This window comes from Lethenteron reissneri, chromosome 43, assembly GCF_015708825.2.
Source record: "Lethenteron reissneri isolate LAM-NWPU_2019-01 chromosome 43, ASM1570882v1, whole genome shotgun sequence".
NCBI lineage: Eukaryota > Metazoa > Chordata > Hyperoartia > Petromyzontiformes > Petromyzontidae > Lethenteron > Lethenteron reissneri.
Genome location: NC_083821.1, coordinates 2,623,443 through 2,646,719, shown reverse-complemented (window position 1 = coordinate 2,646,719; position 23,277 = coordinate 2,623,443). Strand labels below are relative to the sequence as shown.

The window sequence follows — 23,277 nt, the reverse complement described above, 5'->3', positions numbered from 1 at the left end:
CCTGCGGTTGCCTTGGCAGGGCCACACCAAATGATTTCGCGGGCCTTGTACGGCCCGCGGACCGGATGTTCCCCTCCTCTGCTCTAAAGAGTAATTTCTGCAGTCACGAAAGCTTCAAATCAAGTTTAGTATTTAGATAATTTGGCGGCTATAAATTGCCACGTGATAAGCCACTTCGTTGAGTTATAATTTGGGGTCAGGTCGCTACTGAAAAAGAAGCTAATAGCTCAATGAGCTTTACCTGCCAAGTTGAACAAAAACTTGTTCAGTTTAATTTTGTTAGTGATTTGCTTAGCTTTCTTATAAATTCTACTCGTATTGTGTTTGTATTATTTGTTGTTGTAGTGTTCTGACGTGTCCCCTTTGGACATCTGTCAAAAAGAGGTTTATATCTCATCGGATTCTTACAATATAAAACATATTTTGATTCTCCGTGCTGTACCGTACAATATGACTTTAAGGCAGAGCTATTACACAAGTAACGTGTTGAGCCTCTGTTATGTGTGCTTGTGCGCTAGTGCCAACGGAGGAGCATCACCAAATAATCTGTTTCATTCTGCACCGGTTTCGACATTCACTTTTCATTCATCAGCAGAGCGGTTATTTACGAATCGGTTTAACACGTAGGCTTTCGCGACCAATATCATCCATGATACAGGTGTTTCTGTACTAGTGACGAATTGGGCACGTTCTGTTTACGTGACAAACCTCACTATTGGAACCTCATTTGCCAGTAAAAAATATGATAAAAGTGCGCCTTTTGGCGTCATCTGGTCCAACCCATGTGAGATTAGGCTCTAAGGAAAGCTGTCTCGGGTGTGGACCAATCAACTTCAAGGACAGTGCATATCATTATCATCATCAGAGTTATGTTTTTGTTTGCATTTTGACTGGTTGTATTGTGGTTATTGCAAACATGATGCCTTGTAAAAAAGGTGTCAGTTTTGTTGCCAGATAGAAGGGTAAAAAAACAATTTTCAAACCTCACTAATTGGTTGTGTCGGGTGGTGGCGGGTTTAACGACACATTTATATTTACACGATCTAACCCTCCAAAAAAGACCTCTATTATGGATTTACGAATCGAAAGTGGGGGAGGGGCGGGGCTGGTGTAGGGGGATGGAAACAAGTGGGGGAGGGGCGGGGTTTCCGGGGGAATCGAGGGAGGGCCAAGAAAAGTGGGGGGAGGGGCTGGCCGGAAGGAGCGGGCGCTCCCGTCATGCCGTGCGCGGGAGAGATGTCGCTCGCCATGTTGGGAGCAGGGATGAGGGTGCGGCGGCCCTAAGCGACTTGTCGGCGCGGCCGCCCCCCGCCATCCGCCGGCATCGCGGGCTTCACAAGCCGTGAGTGCCCGCACCGACGGTCGATGCACGTCGACGAGACACCGGCGATGCTCGCCGCGCCACCATTTCGTCGATGCGCGGTCACGAAGTGTTGTTGTAAAATATTACTGTGAGGGGGGGGGGGGGGAGGGAAAAAAATGAAACGGCGGGCGCGGGAGGGCGAACGGCCGCCCTCCATTCTCCTTCGCCCGTCGTCCTAATCCTTTCTCGCTTGTCGTTCGTCGACGCCGTTGCAGGCGCCCGGCGGGAAATGAGTATCCCGTGCGTGCTGGCGATGAACGAGACGACCTGGCAAGAGAGTCAGGCGGCGGTGGGGCCGGTGATAGTGGCCGCTCAGGGCGCCGTGGCCGGCCGGCCTCCCAGCCCGGCCCCCGTGCAGGCGCAAGCGGCGGCCGCGGCTGCTGCTGCTGCTGCGGCTGCGGTGCAAGCCCAGGCACAGGCTCAAGCGGCAGCCTTCGCCGGGCGCTCCCAAGACGACGCGGCCGTGGGCTACTTCTTCCAGAGGCAGCACGGCGAGCAGCTGAGGGGAGCGACGAACTACGCGGGGAAGCACCGATGGCCCACAGGCGACGGGGCTGAGCAGGTGATGGACGGGGTGAGGAGAGATGATGGCGATGTTTGGGTGGATTTTGTGAGTGGTTGGTTGGTGACTTTTTGGTGGTTGCAGAGGGGAGGGGGGTGCGAGATTGGTGGGGTTGGGTTGGAGGAGGGGTTTGTGAAGGGGGTTGTGGTGGCTGGGGGGTGGTGGTGGATTGTGGTTGTTTTGCGGAGGGAGATGGTGGATGTGAGGTGGTTGGTGTCTGGTTCGAGTAGCGTGTTGTATGATTTATCGAGTAGCAAACGGGGGGGCGAGGATTGTGTGTTTAAGGTGTGGTTGGAGGGTGATGAAAGTGTGGCCTGTTGGCGTGGTGTGGCGAAAATGGTGTGTTTTGGAGATGTGAGTAGTGGGTTGGTGGCCCATAGAGTCGTCGTGTGTGTGTGTCTGGCTGGTGTGCACCGTGGTTAATGGAGAATGTTTTATGCGATGTGACTTTGCCATTTGGTGCTTTTGGATAAAGGCATGATTGTCTGCGCCTTCGAGTTTACATTGCAGTATTGGCAGTCGGTGACGTTTTGTTGGCTTGCTTCAACAGCGTGATAGGAAATGACTCGCCCCCGCCATAGGAATGTGGAATTTGCACCACTGACTCAGGGCTGTATACAGATGAGCGTCTACTATTATACTGTTGTGAGCGAGACAAGTTTTGACATTTCCCTGTTCATTATATAGCCGCAACCTATTTCCACTCCCCTTCCCCCTCTTGAACCACGTGTCTTTGTTGTAGCGTGCAAGAAGAAGATGGTAAGGCCTTTAAGTTTGTTTTAGGTCCCGACGCATTCCACAGGTCAGCGTTGCCTTTGGGTTTGTCTGCGACTTGATGATCATTGAGTAGGGTTATCGGTTACTCAATAGCTACCAATCGGTAACCGTTCACATGCCAATTAAAACATCTTGTAATCAGAAACGATGCATTTAACTCTCATCAGTTCTCATGGTGTAGAGCGCAATTTTCAAATGTCACCCACTGGCCTCTAAAGGACTATAGGCCCTATCATGTTTCCTTTTAAGGCAGCGTCATTGACGAATGTCCGAGTTGTTTTGTGACTTAAAAATAATAGTGTTTGGGTTATGTGTCAGCAGTTTGAGATGACAGTGCTGGGTTTAGAGGGTTGCCGGCGTAGTTTCGCTCATTGCTAAGTTGGCTGATGCCACAGTTGTCCTGTTGAGCCTTTCAAATGACTGTGCAGTGAAGGGCAGCCATTGCTATTGTCCTACAAGCAAAGTAGGCTTTCACGATCTCCCCCACCCCCTACCTCTTTTATTTTTCCCCCGTGCCTTTCTTGTGATTGCTCAGAGCAGTAGTGGCCGTTACGTTTCGCGTTTAGACATTGGGACGGGCCACAGGTGAGGAGAGAAGGGGAGGGGGAGGGAGCCTCTGTGGAAAGTTCGCCCTACGACACGGACAACGTTTCGTTGGGTTTCGAGTGCGTCATTTGGGGGAATTGTGAGATCGAAATTGCAACGCGCCTGGTTCGGCCTCTCGCTTTGCAAACAACAAGTCAGCGACCGTCTCTCCCCTCCTCCTCCCCACTCCACCCCCCTCGGCCCCCTTTCCTGTATTCTCCCATGCCTTTGTTGTGACTGCATTAAGAGGTGGCCCTTACATTTTTGTTTTACTCGCCAGCACGAGTGGGCTGCCCCGTATTGATTTTTGTAGGCTTTCTCTAATTCTGGTTCCCACGGCCCAGTCCTTTGGCTCTGCTCTCTGCATCCCCCCCCCCCCACCTTTATTAACATGCGAATCGCATTGTTGTCCATCTGTTGATCAGTAACAGTGTAAAAAAAAACCTGCGCTGTGGTAAAGTATGAGTACTGCAGTTTGAGCAACACATGACCATTGACCACATTTACACAAACGTCTATCCCTTGTGTTTTCCTCTTTAGCTTGGAAAAATACGAGATATTCGTTTTTTATTCATGTTTTAGACGGGGGGGGGTCACAAGACCCTGACCCCCCCTCCACCTCAGCTAGCTCAGTTCACTTCATAAATTTGACCAAGTTGTCGGCACATTCTGCTTTGGAAGCCGAGGCGAATGAGGAGAACCCGCTATCAGTCCCTCGGGGACCTTGATCCTTTATTGAGGTCACCCGTTGGTAGCTCCTTCTCTCGGGGTGCGCGCTCTGTCTGCCGACAGCCTTTTTCCAAACCAGAGCAGCGCAAAAGAGGCCAGGGCTCAAAGGCCGTGTGCCAGCCCCCACCCCCCTATGCCCCGGCCGGCGGAGTAATGGGGCCGCAGATAAGTGTGGCGGCGGCCTTCGTGGGAAGGGCCTCGGGTGCTTTAAAAGTTTAACGGAGACAAAGAAAACCACCCCCTTGCCCTGAAGATGGCAAACCCCCTCCCCCCTGTGTGCCCTCCTGCTGTCCTAAACCACCCCCTCCCCTTGCCCCATGCGAAAGCTGAACATTCTCAAGTTTCTGTCCTTTGTTGTGTGTGTTTCAACTTTGAGGAGGAAAAAAAAGCACGTATTACTGTTATGCAGTGAGGCGATAATGAATGGTTGTGTAAAGGTCTCATGTCTTTTTTTTATGAAGCGACGGGCTCTGTGCGGCTGGTAAGGATACGCGCGTGCGCGCGCTTGCGTGTGTCAGTTGTGATCCATTGTTGCGCGTTCATTGTTGAAAATCCTCGATTGCTTGGAGCGTGTGTGTGTGTATTGTGACCCCCCTTGTGTTGAAGCGCATCGTGTGCAGCGAGTCGCTTCTGCAAAGTAATTGTTTTTGTTTTGTTTTTCATACAGTGCGCTTTTCCAGTGTCGTGCTTGCCAGTGGTAAGTCATTCTTGTAACTTGTCCTATTTCAAACCCTTATTGACTTGCGTTTTCGCGGTGACGGCCGCATTTAACGACGATCGTTTTTTCGGCTGTGATGGGTGATGTCATTTGCGGTTAGCAAGTAATTGTACGTTGTTAAATCGGTGGCCATTTGCATAGTCCTGGGTGGTTGGGTATCTTCCCACAGCCTCTAATGTTAAACAGCACAACACGAGAAATTAAATCGGTTACTTGCGGTGTTTTATGCAATGTCACATACACTGTTGTTATGTTAACATGTCTGATGTCATTGTCAGTTGAAAGTAATGTAAACATTGGTTGTCTGTTGTCGTGGTTGTCTCTGCATCTGCGAGTGTCAGTGTGCTCACTGGCAAAAGTTTTATTTAGTCCTTTAGACGAGTTTTATTGTAAAGTTGTGTCACGGTTAGTCACTGCCTAATGTAATGCTTGCTGCTTGTTAGCGATATCCTATTATTTGCGTTGTGCTCCAAAGGCGAAGTACACATGTGTTATGTCGGTTATTACTAATTAAAATTGCCACTTGTGTGCTGGCACCACACGGTTGTCACGGCTCAAACGGTGTGAATAAAGCTAACCCAAAATAACAATTTAAAATTTAATCCCGAGGATTTCTAAACTCACAATTCTTTGCAACTGGAATGAATTAAATATTTGTGCCAGTGGGAAGTCGGCATGTTACATAACAGGGTAAGTGGAGGCATTATGACTGCTTTTTCAAAAGTTCCCCCCCCCCCCCATTCGCTGTGTAACCTATGGTCGACACGTGCACACATTTTGTTTGCATGGCTGCTTTGGCAGTTGTGGCGGGGTGGTGAGCCGCCTGTTGGATAGTGGTGCCCATTTCATGGGTCGTCATTGCTTTGGTGGGGGGCAGTGGAGATGTCTTCAAGTTTTTCAGGGCCAAGGGAATTGCTTGACAACAAAAAAAACGTGGTAATTGCTGTCCGTACCCTTCAATGTTGCAAAGGTTGGTTTGTGCCCCAAGAGGTTGCCTGGCTGGTTGCTCGTGAATGCGGACGTATCACTTGTAGATCTTTTAGTTTACAAATGTCACGAGAATTTCGGTTCTTCTGTAAGTCCCCTCCAGTGAGGAGACGAGTCTAAAATTGCTAATTTTAGTTTGTTTTGTCACAAAGTAAATGCGTTTTACCGTACTTTGAAGGGTGTGCTGTGAAGAACTTTTTTTAGCATGGGCAATAAACCATTTCCAAATACAAAGTTACAAAAGTAAAAATGTGGAGTACGGCCCACTCGGCTCGCCACTATCCTCTCCAATCCCATCGCAGGCATGAGCCACTAGAGGCAAGTTTACATCACCAATTTTCCCCGTGCATCATTACCGCCATGCGATTTTTCCATTAAAGCGTCCTGTGCTACCCATGGCCACGTTTAAAGTGCTTACAAGAGGAAAGGGGAAGGAAAAAAATTGTTGGCAGCTGCGAATGGACATGCGTGCCGCCGCGTGTCTGTGCCATGACGGGAGCGAGAGACGCTCGGCACGTGAGCCCCGTTGCTCCGTCTTGAAAGCGGGGCGACACCGGTGGTCACAGCGCATGCCAGAGGTGGCGTTTGCCTCTCGAGTCCATACCAACGGCGGCCAGGGCTTGTTTAGAGTAGGGCTACGCGGAAAAATTCCAAGTATCCGCGCCGTTGTAATAACAGACTTGGTTACTGATTATTGCATGTGCATTTATGGCAGTTTTTCCTCCCAACGTCATGAGTGTAAGCTGGGGCGCTGTTGAGGTGGGTTTATATGCTCGGGGATCTAAGGATAGGGGTATTGTGCCATCTATTTGAACTTAAGACTAAATAATGTATGAATGCCTCCTATTCATTTACTGAAATGGAATTGAGTCACAAGTATTTTTTCAGACCTTTCTGTCTTGGGATGTTTGGTCAACTGGTTGGCATTTAGGAATAAATCATCATACCAGGAGATCGGCACAGATGTATGCAAGAAAACCATTGTTTTCATACCATCTCCTGGCCACCTCTCAGCTGACGCTTAGAGCAATTGCTAGTCCCCTGACAGTTTCCCATCAAAGTCACAATAAGGCTCAAGTCTGTTTACCTTTAGATCTGATGAGGTTGGGTGCGTTCAGAGTGATTGGCTGATTGGAAAAAGTTGGCCAGTGTTGTGCCTGGGGGCAGTACTTGCAGAGACAAGAACCCACCAGTGCATCATCAACTCTACTGCCGCATTTAAGTTTTGATGACCGTGTTATTTGAGAAATGACGTTGTTCTGGGGTGACCTGATGCTCTTGGATGCTAAAACGGTATCAGAAAATCGAGGCAGCACCTATGAAGCCCTGGGTTCAAATCTGAATTTCAGCAACCCTGCGATTAAACCCCATTCTGAAACGTAGCGAGTTGATCGTCTCAGCTCGGTCACCATGGATGCTAAATAAAAAACAATTGTATTTACTTTATTAAGCTAATTCTGGCCCTGATAATTTAAATAAATATAGTTTTATGGAAATGCAATGAACACAATATAAAAGTGTGTCCCTTAGTGCCTGTGGATAAGAGGCTTGCCTCTGACGCAGAAGCAGTACAGTCGGTGCTTGTTGCGAGTGGTCTGAATGGAAATTAATTTTGTCTCGTGACTTGATGCCAAAAGCACAATTGCAACATAAAGAGCAAGAACATGGTTCACAGCAAAACTGCGGACCAGGTAGCGTAGTGCGCTGCAACACATCATCTATCGCTCGGCTTGATGGATGTGATTTCCCTTGTGTTGGCACCACCCCGCCACTCGCTGGTGTGCACATCTGTTTAAGGCACAGCGGGCATAAGGTGCCCAAGTAAGCGATGTTTCCTGGGTGCTGTTTGCGTGGTACAGTAGAGCGAGGTGAAGCTTTAAAAAAAAGAAATTGCCCGCTCGTGCTCTCGTCTGTCCGCAGGTCTTAATGTGCAGTTGCCTTAGATACGTGCACAAACACTCGGCCCGGTTGGAAGCACTTCTGTGTTGTTGGGACACGAATTCGCACTCGTTGCGACGAGGGCTCCGGCACAATTGTGTAATCGTCAATTTGTGCTCAGACGTACAAATGTTTTCATAAGTAGAGGCAACATTGATTGCCCTTGAATGCTGTGTTCACCATCACGTGTTGTGACGTGAAAATATGTTTATGCAAGGTGCGGCTTAATTGTGTAGCCGAAGAAAGTTATCGTTTTCAAGCCTACAAAATGTTCCAAAACTAATGAATACAATGTCTGTTCAGCGTGAGCAGCACCCTCTTACATTTCAAAACGTTCATTTGCACCATTGAGTGAAAATGCAACAAAAAAACTGAAAAAAATATCCTGAATGGGTCATCGTGATTTTCTGCACACGCCTTATATTCTACAGCCAATTGTAATGCACGTGTCTTTTAAATTGTCATATTACAGTCGTGACTTTTTTTTATGATAACCTTCGAAATATAATGGGGCTCATTAATAACTCCATATTTGGGAATGGGGCTGAAGAAATTGGACGTTATTTTCTGCTATAGTCACTCAGGAGTGTTGGGTATGGAATTCAGAATGTTATGATTTGCCTCCACCAAAGCGATTTCATGGTTCGTCACGTTTCAGCGTGATAATGCGATTTAATAATCAATCTTTGTACTTGTTTATATTATCTCTAATGTCTTGCTACATTTAGCTCGGAGGATCATTAGCATACAGTTTCAGCTTGTGCTCGTGCCACTACAAGACTGGGAAAGGGGATGTCTTGGGAAGGCCTTCATCCAGGAGCTTTCATTGGCTGGTGACATGTATCGTCGGTGTATCAATCAATGTAAATGTACTACTGATTTCTATTGGCTTTAAGGGCCACAAATAAATGTGTACTGCTATCAATGTAAACTAATATTTACATTTGACCAGTTAAGGCCCACTGAGCTATGTAGTTCTTTTTCAGAAACGACCTGGTCACAACTGATAGCTCAACGAGAAGTGGCGTATGTGGAAATTTATAGCAGCCAAATACTCTGAACGCATCTTGATTTTAAAGGTGGAGGGGAAAAACGGGGGGGTCCGGAGAAAAATCCACAAGGCCTCGGGGAGAACACGCAAACTCCAAATATACAGGCGTCAAGGCCGGGATGGAACACACGACCTTTATACCAGGCGAAGTAGATAACTCCCTACCGTGGTGTTCCCCACATGTACTGTAATTACAAGAATAGCGTGCTGCACAGCTGGTAAATAATTCGTACACTAAAGTGGGGGGAGGAGGGGAGAGGGGTGGGGGGGGGAGGGTGTGTACCCCCTTCGGTGCTTAAACACTGCTTTTGGTTGGGCGCTGCTAAAAGCAGCAATTTTAAACTGTTCTAACACTGAGCAATCAAACAGCTAGCAAAGGCCCCTTTTACTGTTGCTAATTGAAATACACTTTAATTAGTCTTTTTCTCACCACACTGTTGGATTTGCACATCTGCCTGGCAAAGAAACCATACCGTGTTTAGTGTGCAAAGCATTGCCGCATCTGCCATGGTGCGAACACGGACTGCAATGTTAGCCAATCTTGTGTTTACTTCCTCATTTGAAGTTGAGGTGTGGTGAGGGTATTGTGACTCTGGGCCAGAGCTTCCAAAACATTAAACATTAGAGACAACAACAATGGTCTCTACAGCCATTGTCTTGGCATGTTTATTGCATGAGAAGTAATGCTTCACTCCACCTTCACTTAAAGATGATTGAGATAATACATTGATTGGGTTTCTAGTTTTACTTTTTTATTTGAATTAGGATGTATACAAATGTACACTATGAAAGGAAACATCCTATTTCGCAACGTGCAAGTCTTTTATATTTTGTATAATAAATGCATTCAAAACCTAGTGAATGTCAACTGACATGCCATTTCTACCAGACATTCCATTTACAGACCGTTATAATAAGAATGTTATTGCAAAGTAAATATATAAATAGCACACGATGCCAGTAGTCACTTGATAATTATTCAGTGCTTCGGAAAACTCTGTTGCAGAACCCATTTTAAGCGCAATGGAAATCCTGTCATTGTTAAACGATCATAGTTTATTGTTTCTTTTCAGTGAAAGTGTAAAACCCAATGTGTTTTATTCTGTCTGTTGGCACCGATATTGCTGTAATCAATTTTATTGTATACTATTGGTTTCCAACTGCTACTGCAGAGCCAAATCAACCAAAATGCAATGTTTAATATGGTGTAGTTTTATCCATTAGTCTTATGCATTTTCTGAATTTTATGTGCGATTAACTCAAGTGCCTCAAATAGGTTTATGCAATATGATCATTCTCAGACATGCATCTTTAGGGAAATGTATCACATTCGAGTAAAATTAGCCCTCCAAATGACAATTCCTGAGAGATGCTTTGGAATTCAGTGCAATTGAATTGTTGGCAGTTCCTTTTATAGGTGTAAGGTTTTCAATTAAAACTGTTATTTGGGTGGCTAATTATTCATCTGTTCATTGAGGAACATCATTTTGAAGTTCAAGATGCATGCGTCGGATCGATGTGTTTTTTTATTCCTTTACGTGTTGTTTGTAACGGGTTCACGTGACCTCTCCACCCACTGTATGCTGCTACTTTGCAAAGCTAAAAACGAAACCATTCTTGTGTTGAATCGTGACCATGACTCAAAGGAGGATGACTCTTGCACCAAAAAAAGAGTTGCATACCTCAGTGGGTAAAAAAATAGAATAGATGGAGCGATGATTATCAGCTCGTGTGCAGATGCTAGATGGATTGCTACATCACAGTACAGTGGGAGATGGTGACGACTGAGGCCTTCATCCAGCTGTGGATTTATCATGGTTGACGATAGCGAATTCTTGTAGGCAATGAATGTCTACGTGTCGTATTCCAACTGGCTGCTCATCCACGGGAATTGTGGGTAATTTGGACAATGAGCTTAAAACCCGACTTGCTCGCCCACGACAATTTTATAACTCCCAAACACAATGTTAATCCAATGTATTTATCGTACTTATTATTTTCGCTGAAGACAATAGGCCACGTTAGATGTCTCACATACAGGTGGTGCTTTGTAACACAATAAATAAGTGTCAGTTTTGTTGCCAGATAAAAGGGTAAAAAACCAATTATCATATTTTGCTACTGGCAAAGGAGGTTCCAATGGTGTAACTGTTCCCCTTGTTGCATTTTATCTCCGAGGTCAACACAACGACCGTTGTGCGCGTCACAACGGTCGTGTTCTTAAAGCCATTCAGTTTTGAGTTGGGATATAAAAAAATTTTTTATCCAACTGGTGATGCAGAAAGCATTTCTGAGACAACTTGCTTTTTTTTTGCAACTCATATTACATGGGCCGTATTGTCCGCTGTTGACATGCCTTTCCCACTGTACCCATCCGTGGCAAAGCCCAAACCAATTTGAAGGCCTGCCCCAGCTCGGTGCAACCTTTACGCTTTTTGTTTATTAAAACTGAGCCGTCATGAATCAAAGTGAAAATCTGGCGCTACAGGTTTTTTTTGCGGACATGAAAGGGAAGAACGTGCTCTTTCCGTCGGGTGGTTTTTTTAGCCCCCCCTCTCTCTAAAGTTTAAAACTTGCGTTTCTATCAACATTTCAGTTTCGCCCGTCCTTATATTTATGAGCATCCATTGTATTGTAGAGTTTACTTTGTGGAGGTGTTTTTACAAAGTGTGCTTTCACAGACGAAAAGAATGTGCTAAATATTTGCAAATGTATCCTTTTTGAGGCTAACAGTAAGTATTCGTAGGATTTTTATCTGGTTTGACAAATAAAAAACAACACCGATGTAATTTTATTAAATAATAAATGTCCTTTTGAACTGTGCCCAGCTGTCCCACACTAGCACCCGCGCCGCCGCTACCATTGTGCGCAGTGGTGGCGCTGAAGGGCTGGCACAGTTGCACGCTTGATTGAGCAGCAGCACACATTTTTGGTGGGGTGGGGGGCCATGCCGGTTGGACGTCTGCCACCGTGCCTCCCTGCCCCCTTTACATCCAGGCCCCCTCCCACCACCACAGCCCCTCTCCTGACAGCCACTGTTTATTTAATTCACATTTCCACTCCAAACATCTCGCCAACATCCTGTTTTGTTTAACCCCCAGACTTACACGAGCCCTGTCGCGGAATTTTCGGTGCGGCAAAACGGCAGGTCGCCGCCGCCCCGACCTGACGCATGAGCTGCGGGGGGGGGGGGGGGACGCGAACAGCGCTGTTTGCTTTCTCATGGCCTGTAATGGTGTGACGTGCACGGCTATGAATCCAGCGCTTTATAGAGGCAAGGGTTCATGGATTGCGCAGAGAATTTGAGAGACTCCCTGAAATGCTGGGCCGCGGGGCTGACCGGGAGATAGCGGAAACGGCAAGTGGATTCGCGAGCTCGCCTTGTGATGGTTGGCAACGCGCACGGTGCGGGAGAAGTTCTACGTACATACGTGGAATCTTTTGTGCGTTATCCCCATCACATGGGTTTTCTCTGGGAACCCACTCCGGTTTTCTTCCTGCATGCAAAGTACTTAAATTGGTTTTGCTTAAATATTCTAATGCAGGACCTGGCTGGGGTTTTCCCCCCCGATAAAACAAAATTTACATATCGTGTTGTAGATTCGGTACTTGCGTCCATCTTATACGCATTAAAAACGAATTTGCTTCTTGGGAGAGGTTTTTTCCCCCCTTGTCGAATATTACATACGTTGCCTGTGCTGTGGCAGAGGGAATGCACTGTCTGCACTCTCAATGGGGATACTCATTTATCTGGGGGAGCCAAAGTGCGGGGGGAAATATTCCAGTGAATAATCATGTTTGAATTAATATTTAAAGCTGTGTTCGCCTTTGACCCACAGGCGTTGGTTGCGTCATTTCAAATGGCAGGAGTTACCCTGTAACTTCCAGTGTGGGCTCCGTTGTGATATGATATTCAACAGCATTTTCTGAATTTCGCTTTGGGCTCGTACACTTATTGGTTGCCGTATACGGAGTAAATGAATCATGAAACGCCACTTTTTTATTTTTTAAACCGTTCAATGTCTACAGGGGAACTGCTCGGCATGTATCAATGCACCCCCGTCTCATTAGGATAGTTTTTTTGTACAATTAGCCTAATTGTAACTTTAGTAGTGTATATAATGTATTTAAAATGATCAATAATCATCACAATTTTAAATCAATGTAGTTTCGTTGCATGCCTCGAAAAAATCTCCTTCAGTTTTGAGTTTCTCTTAACTGCTAGCCTGTTGTGTTCTGTGTTTACCTTCCGCTTAAAACATTGTCTTCCATTGCTATGAATGTGTGCAAGCTGGTTTGGTTATCATCTTTCACTTTTTAAGGGATAGGCTTTGTTGAGCATTGTGTCTGGGGCGGGTTAAGGGCGTTGTGTTTTTACAGTGTCAATGCTGTGTTTTTCTTTCAAGTGTCACAATTGAACCAACATTCTTTTCTGCTCTCCAATGTTTTGCTCATGGTCAGGTAGTCTCGAACCTCAAAGGTCCACGTGGTTAAGCGGTAAACAAATATTCATCGATTATTTAGATTCGTGCGTATGAATAACATGCATCAATTCGTACACCCGAGAATCGATTGTTTAAAATTCGTGTACATTTTATTGCGAAAAATGTCATTAGTTTGGTTGGTTCGTGTGTGCAGGAGTCTGTTGTTTCTTGTATTTGTTTATACATTGCCACTAGGTTTAGACAAATATCGATTCTGCATGTATCATGTTTAAAGCACATCTTCTGTCCTCTAACAACATGCTCATATGTCACGTGTGCAAGTTAAAACACCAAATTAAGAAGTTTGTTTTGAACTGCTTTGAATGGATTTGTTTCTCCACTTTTTCATGGCTCAACTTGTGACTAAGGTTGATATTTTATTTTTATGAAGAACTCGGTGACGCCTTTCCATCCGCATCCTACGATATTTTATAACGAATCCACTTTGTGGTTGCAAATGCACCGACTCCGAATATTGTTTAGTGCTTGTAGCGTTGCATTGCCAAAGTTATGCAGCCTTTTGTGGTGCCAAGTGCAAGTAAAATAAATGTCAGCTGTCACATTGGTACACTCAAGTCAGCAGTGTCAGCCTTAATCTACTTTCACCAGCTGGGGGCTCCCCTCCTTGCTTGATTCCAGTTAAACGTGGAAACATTTTAACTTTTCTTCAGACACTTTTAACAGCACAGTGCTCAACGGGGGGGGGGGGGGGGGGTGGTGTGTACTTCGTTTTCCACTTTGCTTAGTCAATCCTCCGGTAGGGACAAGTTCCAAAAATTAGCCATCGCCTCTAAATGTGTTGTCCTACACTGACAACGGGACGGGCGGCGGGGGGCATGTGACGTAAAGAAAACCACAGCTGCACGGGTGTCGCGTTGCACCCTCGACTTCGGCGGTGCGAGTGTTCTTGCCTCCGATTGGCAGGCAGGCACTTTGGCCAGGACGTGTTGGGACTTGACCCGCCTCTGGCCCCTCCTTCCCCACCGCAGCAACAGCTGAGGCCTTGCTAACAGGACGTGCGCCCGTGGTGTGTGCGCCTGCCGGGCGCACCTCCAATTAGCACGCTTGGCTACGTACGATGCGAAAGACGTTTTCAACATGCGTAGCTCGTGTACCCCTGAGATGTTCAATTCACGAGTGGGGTTGCTACGCATTACTAGACCCTGTCGCAGCTCATTACTTATTGGTCTCTTAAGCGTCTGCCCACCGCTGAAACTAGTATACACGTAACAACCACACTCCCAGTGGTTCAATGGATTGTTATAATTTGGGGGTGAGGTTAGATTACAAAAGAAAATATATATTGTCCCGTTTTTACTGGCTCGTATTGGGGTTTATTGTGTCTTCATTTTTTTTACTTCATTAACCTGCAATGTACTATGATATCCTTGTAATAGAATTTGTATAACTCTTTAAGTTATTAATTCTCTCATGCACGACTCGATATGGTGAGGAGCCGAATCGGATTTTCATTCATAAAGCAATGGATCACTATGTCAAGTTAATGTACAGCAGCTCATCACAAGGATTGATTTGTTACGATTTATGCTACGCTTGAACGCTTTTATACGTTGGTGTTGGCATCCGCAGGACTCTTAATATCTTAAACTTACTCAATTCCCTATGTGCCACGGTGATGGTGTGCAATGTTTAGCCTATTGGAACAACCAACTACAGAGAGAGAAATATAATTTTTCAATCATATCTTTATCTTGATTTGCAACGTGTCATTGAATCATGGATGGGTGGATTGTTAAATCCTGTTAACCAGACGGATAATGATTCCACCACCCCCACCAAACAAAAATCTATCGATTGATCTCTTTTTTGGCTTCGTGGTGCATTTGTAATCAAGTGTTATGACAAATACAAAATAGGGTGCCACAAATATGCTATTAAAAAATAGGAAAACTATAATTCTAACGTGCATGACTCAATGTATATATCTAGAGCGTGATATTCACGAATATATGGTGAATAGTGACATGTCTGCCGCTCAGCTTGGCAATGGTTTTCAACTTTTTTTTGTATAGTGGGCTTCCAAATCATAACCATTGCTCCTCCGGCTTCAGCCCCTGTCCCCCTACCCATGTTACTACGACCACAACAAAGCAGAATGATCAAATGTCCATGCCTCCCAGTCATCGTGGTGTTCATAAGGCATTTAGTTAATGTTGCAGTGCCACTGATGTTCCCTACGCTTCTTGAAAATTTTCCTGCACTCAACCAATGCCGTAGCTTGCGAACCCCCCCCCCCCCCCACTCCTTGAAAGGCTTTGGCATCCCACCCATGGGTTGAGAAACCACTGACCTAATGCATGCACCTGGCATGTAGTAACGCTATGTTATCTCTGGGCCATTGACCAGTGTTTGTTGAGTCCTGCCTCGGAGAGACCTTCGCCGCTAATAACATTCGACTGTATTTTTATTTGGGGGGGGGGGGGGGGTCGAGAGCAAACTTTGACCAGCATGCCTACGTGTGCCTGTGCTATGCAGGTCAGCGGATAAGGTAACCGTTGAAGTGACTCGATTGTGCTAAAAAATGTCACAGCAACGACACGGCACTGTTTTGGCTGGCCACCAGTGTTTTACGGCCAGGCATTGAGGTGCATTCTTTAATTATATATTTCCAATTTGCCCTGAATGTTCTTGATCGTATTGGATCTTGGAAGAATAAGCAGGTTGATATAGATAGTATTTGAATGGAAGACTACCTAGCAAGGTCAGGTAGTGGAGTCTTGGGCTGTGAGTTGGACATAAAATAGGTAAAGGTTCCAAAATTCTGCAGCAAAGACTTAGTGTAAAAAAAAAGTGCTGTGTAACCCCCACTGTATGAACTGCACTAGTTGTGTTGGTGGTCAGAAAATAACGAGTTACATTTTTCCATAACTTTTCTGCTATTATCATGGTGGCGCAGTTTGGCCAAACTATTGCAAAACTGTTTCCGCTCTTAATTGTACTCGAGTGATAGCCTTTGATTTTATAATGTCCGACAAAATTAAGACTTACTGAAGGGCTTGTGGTGTTTTGACACCAAAGTTGCAGGAATGGCTTATCCAGAAATCTTATGAATGCACCCACAATGAATCAATTTAACACGACAGTAAATACATTATTTTTAGATTGGATATGAAGTAAACAAAAAAGTCATCTCAAGCGCATTTTAGCCTTTCGACTTTTAATGTCGTCTCATTTGTCCGTGTCTATCGTCTAGACTGAAACTTTTCCACATTTCATTTGGTTTCCGATCACTTACTGCGTGATTTTTTTTTTAACTGAAATACTTCTTTGTTCTGGTGCCCATGAGTGAAATGCACAGCATGATGCTTTTATCTAGTAGATTAATGAGCTTTGTAATTCCTTAATGCAATACCCTGTAGCCACTAAAGATGCCACATTTTTATTGGTAAAAAGTATAGATTCTTGAATCAAATTGCCACCTTAATTTGTAGCCGTTCAATTAATTGCAATGGGGGCACATCATCTTGTGCTTATCCACGTCCAATTTGTGCTCATGCGTAAACAGTTTTAGGTCTTGTTGCTCTACCAGTGTCAATGCCACATTCAGGCGCCGAGTCCAAACAGGCCCGGTGATACCTTGCTAGAAATACGCATTGAGGTGGTGTCCTTCTAAGCCACTGGTGGAAAATCCACATTCCTATGACAGGGGAGAGTCTCCGTAGGAAAACCACTGTTCACTCCTCTACAAAGAAGTATTTCTTATTGACACTGGAGAGGTGATGGGCCGAATCGACTCCCAACTAGGATTAGAACTCAAAAACTTCTGATTGCGAGCCCCTCACTATCGCCAAGCCACCTAACCAGTTAGGCGTTCAGCTTTTGCTTTGGCTATACGGGAAACTGTTTTTCTCCGCCGATGGTTATTTCTCCACTGGACACTTTATTTCTCTAAGAAAACAAGCCCGAGGTGCGTCGTCCCTTGGACGCTGCTGGTGCTCATAGGCGACAAGGCGCGAGTAGTGCACCTCGAGCAACACCGTGGCCTGTAGATTTCAGCATGCGAGTAGATGGTCGACTAGAGTTTGGAGGCACTGATAACAGTTTTACGAAGCAGGATTTGTTGCATTTGGAATGACTGTCGTTAGTGGCTGCAGACAGAGTTTGTGAGACTCCCTAACCTGCTGGGGTGTTGAGGGGATGGCAGTACATTATAGGGGTGGGTTTCTGAACTCATCTCTACAGACCTTTGGAGTGTTGTTTCGTTTTCATGGGGTTTACTCAGTCAGTGGTTGTCAGCCACACTGCAAACTACTTCTTAAACAAGAACACTGTTCAAACATCCCGTTACAGGACCCTCCTTAAAGATTGTATTGACTCGATGAGCTTTTTGCTGGATAAATAAGATGTTATTTAAAAATCTACTCTGCGCGCTATAGAGAGCATGAGCGTTTGATACTGACGCGAGGCGGGTTAATACACACAACGTGATGCTTGGAGATTTATTCAGGCATTGTGCACGTATGGTGTGTAGTGTTATTCAGCGGTCTGCTTTTAGACCAGTGACAATCAATGGATAGAATGAAAAATGTGTTGCAACTTGCATAGCTCTTACGCCAGTGAGATGTAAAAATGCGCCCTTGTAGAACATTGCAAATACCTAGAGATTAGGTTACACAGTAATTAAATTGCACTGTATATGCAATTATATTTCGCTGCTGTGCAATTCTGTCTTAATTGTACGTTTAAGTTGTATATAAATGCGTATCGCATGCCGTAAAGTATGGAATAAGCAGATAGTTTTCTCACCATTTAATGAAAATCCAGGTTTTGACCTGCATTGAGCTTGAAAGTTTTCAAACTTATTTACAGAACGACGTTGTTGTGCGTTCCGTCTGTCCGTGTTTTGTGTGCGTGTGTTGTATGTATGCTACATGCGATTGTGGTGTATGTGTGTCTGTTGCGCGTCTGTGTCTCCATACATGTCTTCATTATTTCAGGTCCGCTCTGTGGATGAGCTGAACCAGGACTTTCAAGCGCTGGCACTGGAAAGGAGGAGCTTGGGAGATGTAAGGAACATCGCTCAAAGCAACCTTTGCTCCGTAGCATTTAGTAGTTTACCTTGCGAGTGACATGAAGGTTGCCACTACATTCCATGTCTTTAATTTGCATTGCTGATTATTTAGACAATTTAGTTATTTGCCCCCACAGAGGCAAACATCTTAATTGGCAGCCTTCCATTCTATGAATCATGAGTGCAAGAATAGATGTCATTTGAATACCCGCATTTACCCGCATTTTTTTGATAACTGCCTTCTGATTACAAGCAAAACTTGAGCGCATGCATGCATATATTTCCAAAAGTGCATTCAGAAATTAGCCAAGAGTTTGCTTCTATAAATACTCTTAAGCTGCTGTCACGAGAATTGAACCAAATACCGATTGTCGTTATTCATTTTAATATTTTTACAACGATGTTATGCTGCTGATGTGTAAGGTCCATATGATATTTAATTCAAGCTTAGGTTGCTCTTAAAACACAACACAGTATGTTATTAAGTCTTAAATACAATTTTGTTGATGGGAACAACGGTGTGTTTTGCAGTTTCTTTATAAAGCATCCCAGCAAGTACGTATTCTTTATCATCGTGCCATTCAATTCAGAACAGCCAATGGTCATGCTGCGTGTGCTGAATTATTGGCCGCGTCTCCGAACTGAAGCATTTTACTCCACCACAATTAAATTAGGCGATGGAACATGGGTTTTGAATTTGGGTTTAAGCTCCTCGCTCCGATTGTAAACAGGGTTCTCACGTGTAGTGATGTGGTGGTCTTAAAATGGTCGCAAATGACTGCACAAGAAACACATTGCTTTAAATTAGATTTTTTTAATTAACTTTACAAAATTCCACCTTGGAGAATTAAAGATATTGGATGGGCTGCTATGCAACAAAATGTCTTTGTAGCAGGGTGTGTGGAAAAGCGCATCCCGTAGTCTGCGGCTAAAAGGACATTCAAAGGAATATCAGAAGGTGTTTTGTCGTCTCTCCTTCAATCCTTTCTGTAACATGCAGGGCGATGCATGGCATGACACCAATAGTATGTTTGAAACAAAAGCTGTGAGAAGACAAACGTTTTGATATAAATTATTAACAAACTGTTGCATGTCGGCCAGGAACTAATGTGCAGCCGTAGGTGTGTGTGTGGGTCACCTCGTAATGTGGCGGTGAGCAGTAGGGGCTTGCTCTCGACAGAAGGATGCGCGACTGCATGACCTGGTTTAATTTTAACGCCCGTCGCATTCCATACCGCTAACTGAGCCGTGCGTGCGCCGTGCCCCCTTCTCTTGCCCCGCTGCACATCCGACAGCAGCTGCTTCCCAGCAAAAAGTTTTGGGAGACAGATGAGACTGGCAAAGATGGCCCGAAGGGAATTTTCCTGGAAGACCAGTGGAGGGAGAATGCCTGGGGAGCCTCTGGTACGCAGAAAATCTTCTAAACGTGTGCCTGACAAACCGTGTTCGTACGATGCAGAGATGTTTGTGTCAGGTGTAACGATTTAGCTCCCCTCGACAATGTCAAGAATTGTCACGGTTCAGGGTCATTCGCGGGCTCATCCAATATAGCAGTGTGAGTCAATTGAGTATACAAATCCACAATGACAGCACGCCACAAAATGTGTACAATGTTGCTATACTGTTCTGAACAGGCTTCACGGTGTACACAGTGAGTTCTTGCCTGTATCAGGAAATCCGGCAGAAATTGTTTGATAGGTCAGACTGGCAATGAAACTCTAAAAGTTGAAAGCCAGTTCAGAGTTTGCCTGCTTAAATCCAATTCTGATGGACAACATCCGTTCCAGAAGGCCCCTTTGGCTGATTTACCAAATGTAATTTTTGTGGAAAACAGATCCTGTGTCTGTTTATTGAATAAGTTGAGTATTTTCCAGATAGCGGTCACAGGGACGTTGTGATGTCACATGTCACAACGTCCAGCAGATAATGTTATGTTGTCATTTGTATTACATAAATGCGTCTGTGAACATGAGCAAGTCATCCTATGTATGGCTTCACACAGACTAATCTCAATTGCGTACAGTATACGACTAAGGCTACTAAGGGTAAAATGTTAATGCCCAAAACTCAGCCAGTATCCAGGGCAATATAGCCGCAGGAATCCACCTGGTTATTTTATAAGCAACAAAGTTAGTATATAAAAAAGATTATTACACGTTTCAAGACTGCTTCGGTTTACATGCAGGAGAGTTGCGCATTAAATCAGTAGTTGTCATACCATTTTGGTCTGGTTGCCCCTAAATCAAGACCCCCCCGCTGCCCCACTCTTGATCCCCTCATGGATGGCAACCGTCATAGGATAAAACCTGAAAAGGTGGCGGCTGCAGCAGTTATCATGAAATATTCCATTCGATAAAATTATATCGCACGCAATAGCGGCACTTTTGCGCAAACAAAACTACACGTGTTGGGATGTCCCTCTGATACAGAAATCCATGTTTGGCTCAATCTTGCGATCAAGTGTTGGCTGTGGGTACTCTGCAATAATTTCAACTGGATGCGTTGACTGTAACGCATGGGAACATAACTGGTACGCCAACCGGCGTAGGGGTTAAAGCGTTGTTGTTAATGGTGAATAACCACCCGGTGCAGATCACTCGGTGTCCCAGCCCATCATGGTGCAGCGTCGCCCAGGCCAGCCGGGCTTCCAGGCCGGCGGTGTTGGCGGCGGCGGCAGCGAGGTGGGCTCGGTGCTGTCGCCGCGCTCGGAGACCGGTGGCCTCGGTGTCAGCATGGTGGAGTACGTGCTCAGCTCGTCACCTGGAGACAAGCTCGACACGCGTCTCCGCAAGTCCACATACGTACGTGTGCGCGCTCTCGCGCATGTGTGTGCGCGTGTCTTCTGTGGAGGAGAACGTCGGGCGTTATTGTGTGTTGGTCGGCACTCTGCGTGCGTTCTTTGTCCAAGGCTGATGAACGTCACTGTGAACAATACTGAGATTGTCATCGTCGTCATCATTGAGATGATATCAGCTCCATCAACACTAAGGTCGTGGTCGCGGAGACAATTGTCACCAATATCAACACTGAGATTATCGTAGTCATCTCCTGCAAAAACACTGACATCAGCAAGATAACCCCATCACTATTATCAACGCTGAGATTATCATTGAGAAATTCACTGACATCTGCACTGAGATCTTCATGGAGAGAATAATCAGCATCGGCACTTACAGCATTCAACACTGAGGTCATCTAATGAACACGTACAGCCCTTTGTGCAATAATCTACTGGGTGAGGGCCTCTTGATTCATCACTCACACGAGCATTCAGTTGATCAAGAGCACATTAGATCAACTTCGAGTTGACTTTCATCAGCAAGTCAGGATTTCCTCGGCAAGAATACATCAGAGAGAGCGCGCACTGCCAGCGAGTGCTGAGCAAGTACGCGTGCTTGACGGCGACATTCGCTGTCACGCAGGGCACCGTCGAGTGTGACATGTCGGACGGAGACAAGGCGGACAAGAAGGGCGTGAAGGTGGCGGGGTTTGAGGACGACAAGGGCAGTGGCATGAAGGTGGAGGGCGATGGAGACGTGGCGGGGAAGGCCAACGGGCTGGGCCTGCAGAACGGCGTCGATTCGGACGGCAAGGACTTCAGGTGAGATGTGCGCTGGCCCCTTCACTACCTCCCCCCCTCCCGTGGGAGAGCTGTCATAACTTCTCTCCTCCCCCCCCCCCTCCCTCTGCGATTTTATTTCGTGTCCCGATTGTTACGTGTGATCCCTCTCGTGCATAGGAAGCTTTTTCTGGCCAATAAATTTTGCTACCCGCAAACATCTCGGTGCAGGATTCTCCGCCGGCCTTCTCTCGCCCCCCCCCTCCCCCACTATGGTGCGGATAATTGTAATATCTCTAATGGCTGTATGGTGATATGAACCTATTGCAGTATATCAATCAAAAATATATTATGCGTGTGAGAATCGATATTGTTGCTGCATAGGATTTTCGTGATAAAGTGAGACTCCATGAGAGACCACCCCTGATAATTACATTTTCTTTTAGTTGTTTGGTGTTATAATTGGTGTTAATTCGGTTGACACGAGGTGGTACCCTGCTTTTTTCTACGTCATTGTCACCCTCCACAGAAGCATTGATCATTAATTATTGTGAGCATGCTGAGTGGATAATTATTTGTGCCCTGACTTGGATCTGATAACACAATTGTATTGTAATTGGAAGGATCAAAATCGCCTTGGACAAGTTCACTGTTTTAAAATGTAAGTTGACACTTTAATGATGTGGGTAATCAGTATAATCATGGAGTGGCTTTTTACTTGGGAATATTGTCAATCAATTAGTACTCCGATATAAATAGTTTGTTCGTCTTATAAATGGTCATAAAATGCCGCTTTGATGTGCTCATGTCCTTTTTGTTTTAATTAATGATGACAGTAATTATAATAATCATGGAAGCATGATGGTCAGTGGGCAAGAGTAACAAATAGTATTGACAGCCAAAGGAAGGAACACACCCAAGAGAATGTTCACTGCAGAGGTGGATCAATGAGATCAGCTCCTGTACAGATGCTAAGTGGATCGTTGCATCCCAGGACCGTGATAGACGGCGACTGCTTTGGGAGGCCTTCATCCAGCAGCGGATTAATCGTGACTGACGATGAATAATAACAATTTTTCGCCTGCAGCCGGGCCCCTGGCAGCTGTCACTCGTCACCGGCCGAGGCTGTCGAGCGCCTGGGTGTCTCTGGAAACCCCGGGGCGGACCCGATGGCGGCCGGAGTGGGGGTGCCCGTGGGCGTGGGGGGTGGGCCTGGCATGCAGGTGGGTGTGAACAAGCCTGGAGAGGACTACGGCGGCGGAGGGGGAGGTGGCGGCGTTGGCCCCGGTGGAATGGACGGGCAGTCGTTGCCCATGGATCCGTCGGGCATGATGGAGCCCATGGGCATGGAGCCCCTGCAGTTTGACTACACGGGTGGCCAGGTCACCATGGAGTCCGGCGGAGGCAACCCCATGGGGCTGTTTGACTACGGGGCACAGCAGCAGCAACAGCAGCAGGTGCTGACACCACTCGATGATTGCATTACATAAGT

General features: G+C 45.8%; 1 protein-coding gene across 15 annotated transcripts in view; it reads left to right on the top strand.

Moving 5' to 3' along the window:
* The first annotated feature begins 1,194 nt into the window (after nt 1-1,194).
* Nucleotides 1,195-23,277, top strand: part of LOC133353345 (pumilio homolog 2-like) — a 38,340-nt gene continuing 16,257 nt past the window's right edge. For 6 of the 15 annotated variants that reach the window (XM_061569514.1, XM_061569501.1, XM_061569512.1 and 3 more), the window contains exons 1-8: nt 1,195-1,342; nt 1,579-1,937; nt 4,684-4,713; nt 18,153-18,221; nt 19,522-19,630; nt 20,819-21,027; nt 21,649-21,827; nt 22,873-23,242. In XM_061569514.1, coding sequence (XP_061425498.1) covers nt 1,593-1,937; nt 4,684-4,713; nt 18,153-18,221; nt 19,522-19,630; nt 20,819-21,027; nt 21,649-21,827; nt 22,873-23,242 — 1,311 coding nt within the window. In that variant the 5' untranslated portion in view covers nt 1,195-1,342; nt 1,579-1,592. The remainder of the gene's footprint in view (nt 1,343-1,578; nt 1,938-4,683; nt 4,714-18,152; nt 18,222-19,521; nt 19,631-20,818; nt 21,028-21,648; nt 21,828-22,872; nt 23,243-23,277) is intronic. The other 9 variants (XM_061569513.1, XM_061569502.1, XM_061569515.1 and 6 more) reach the window with 7 other exon arrangements.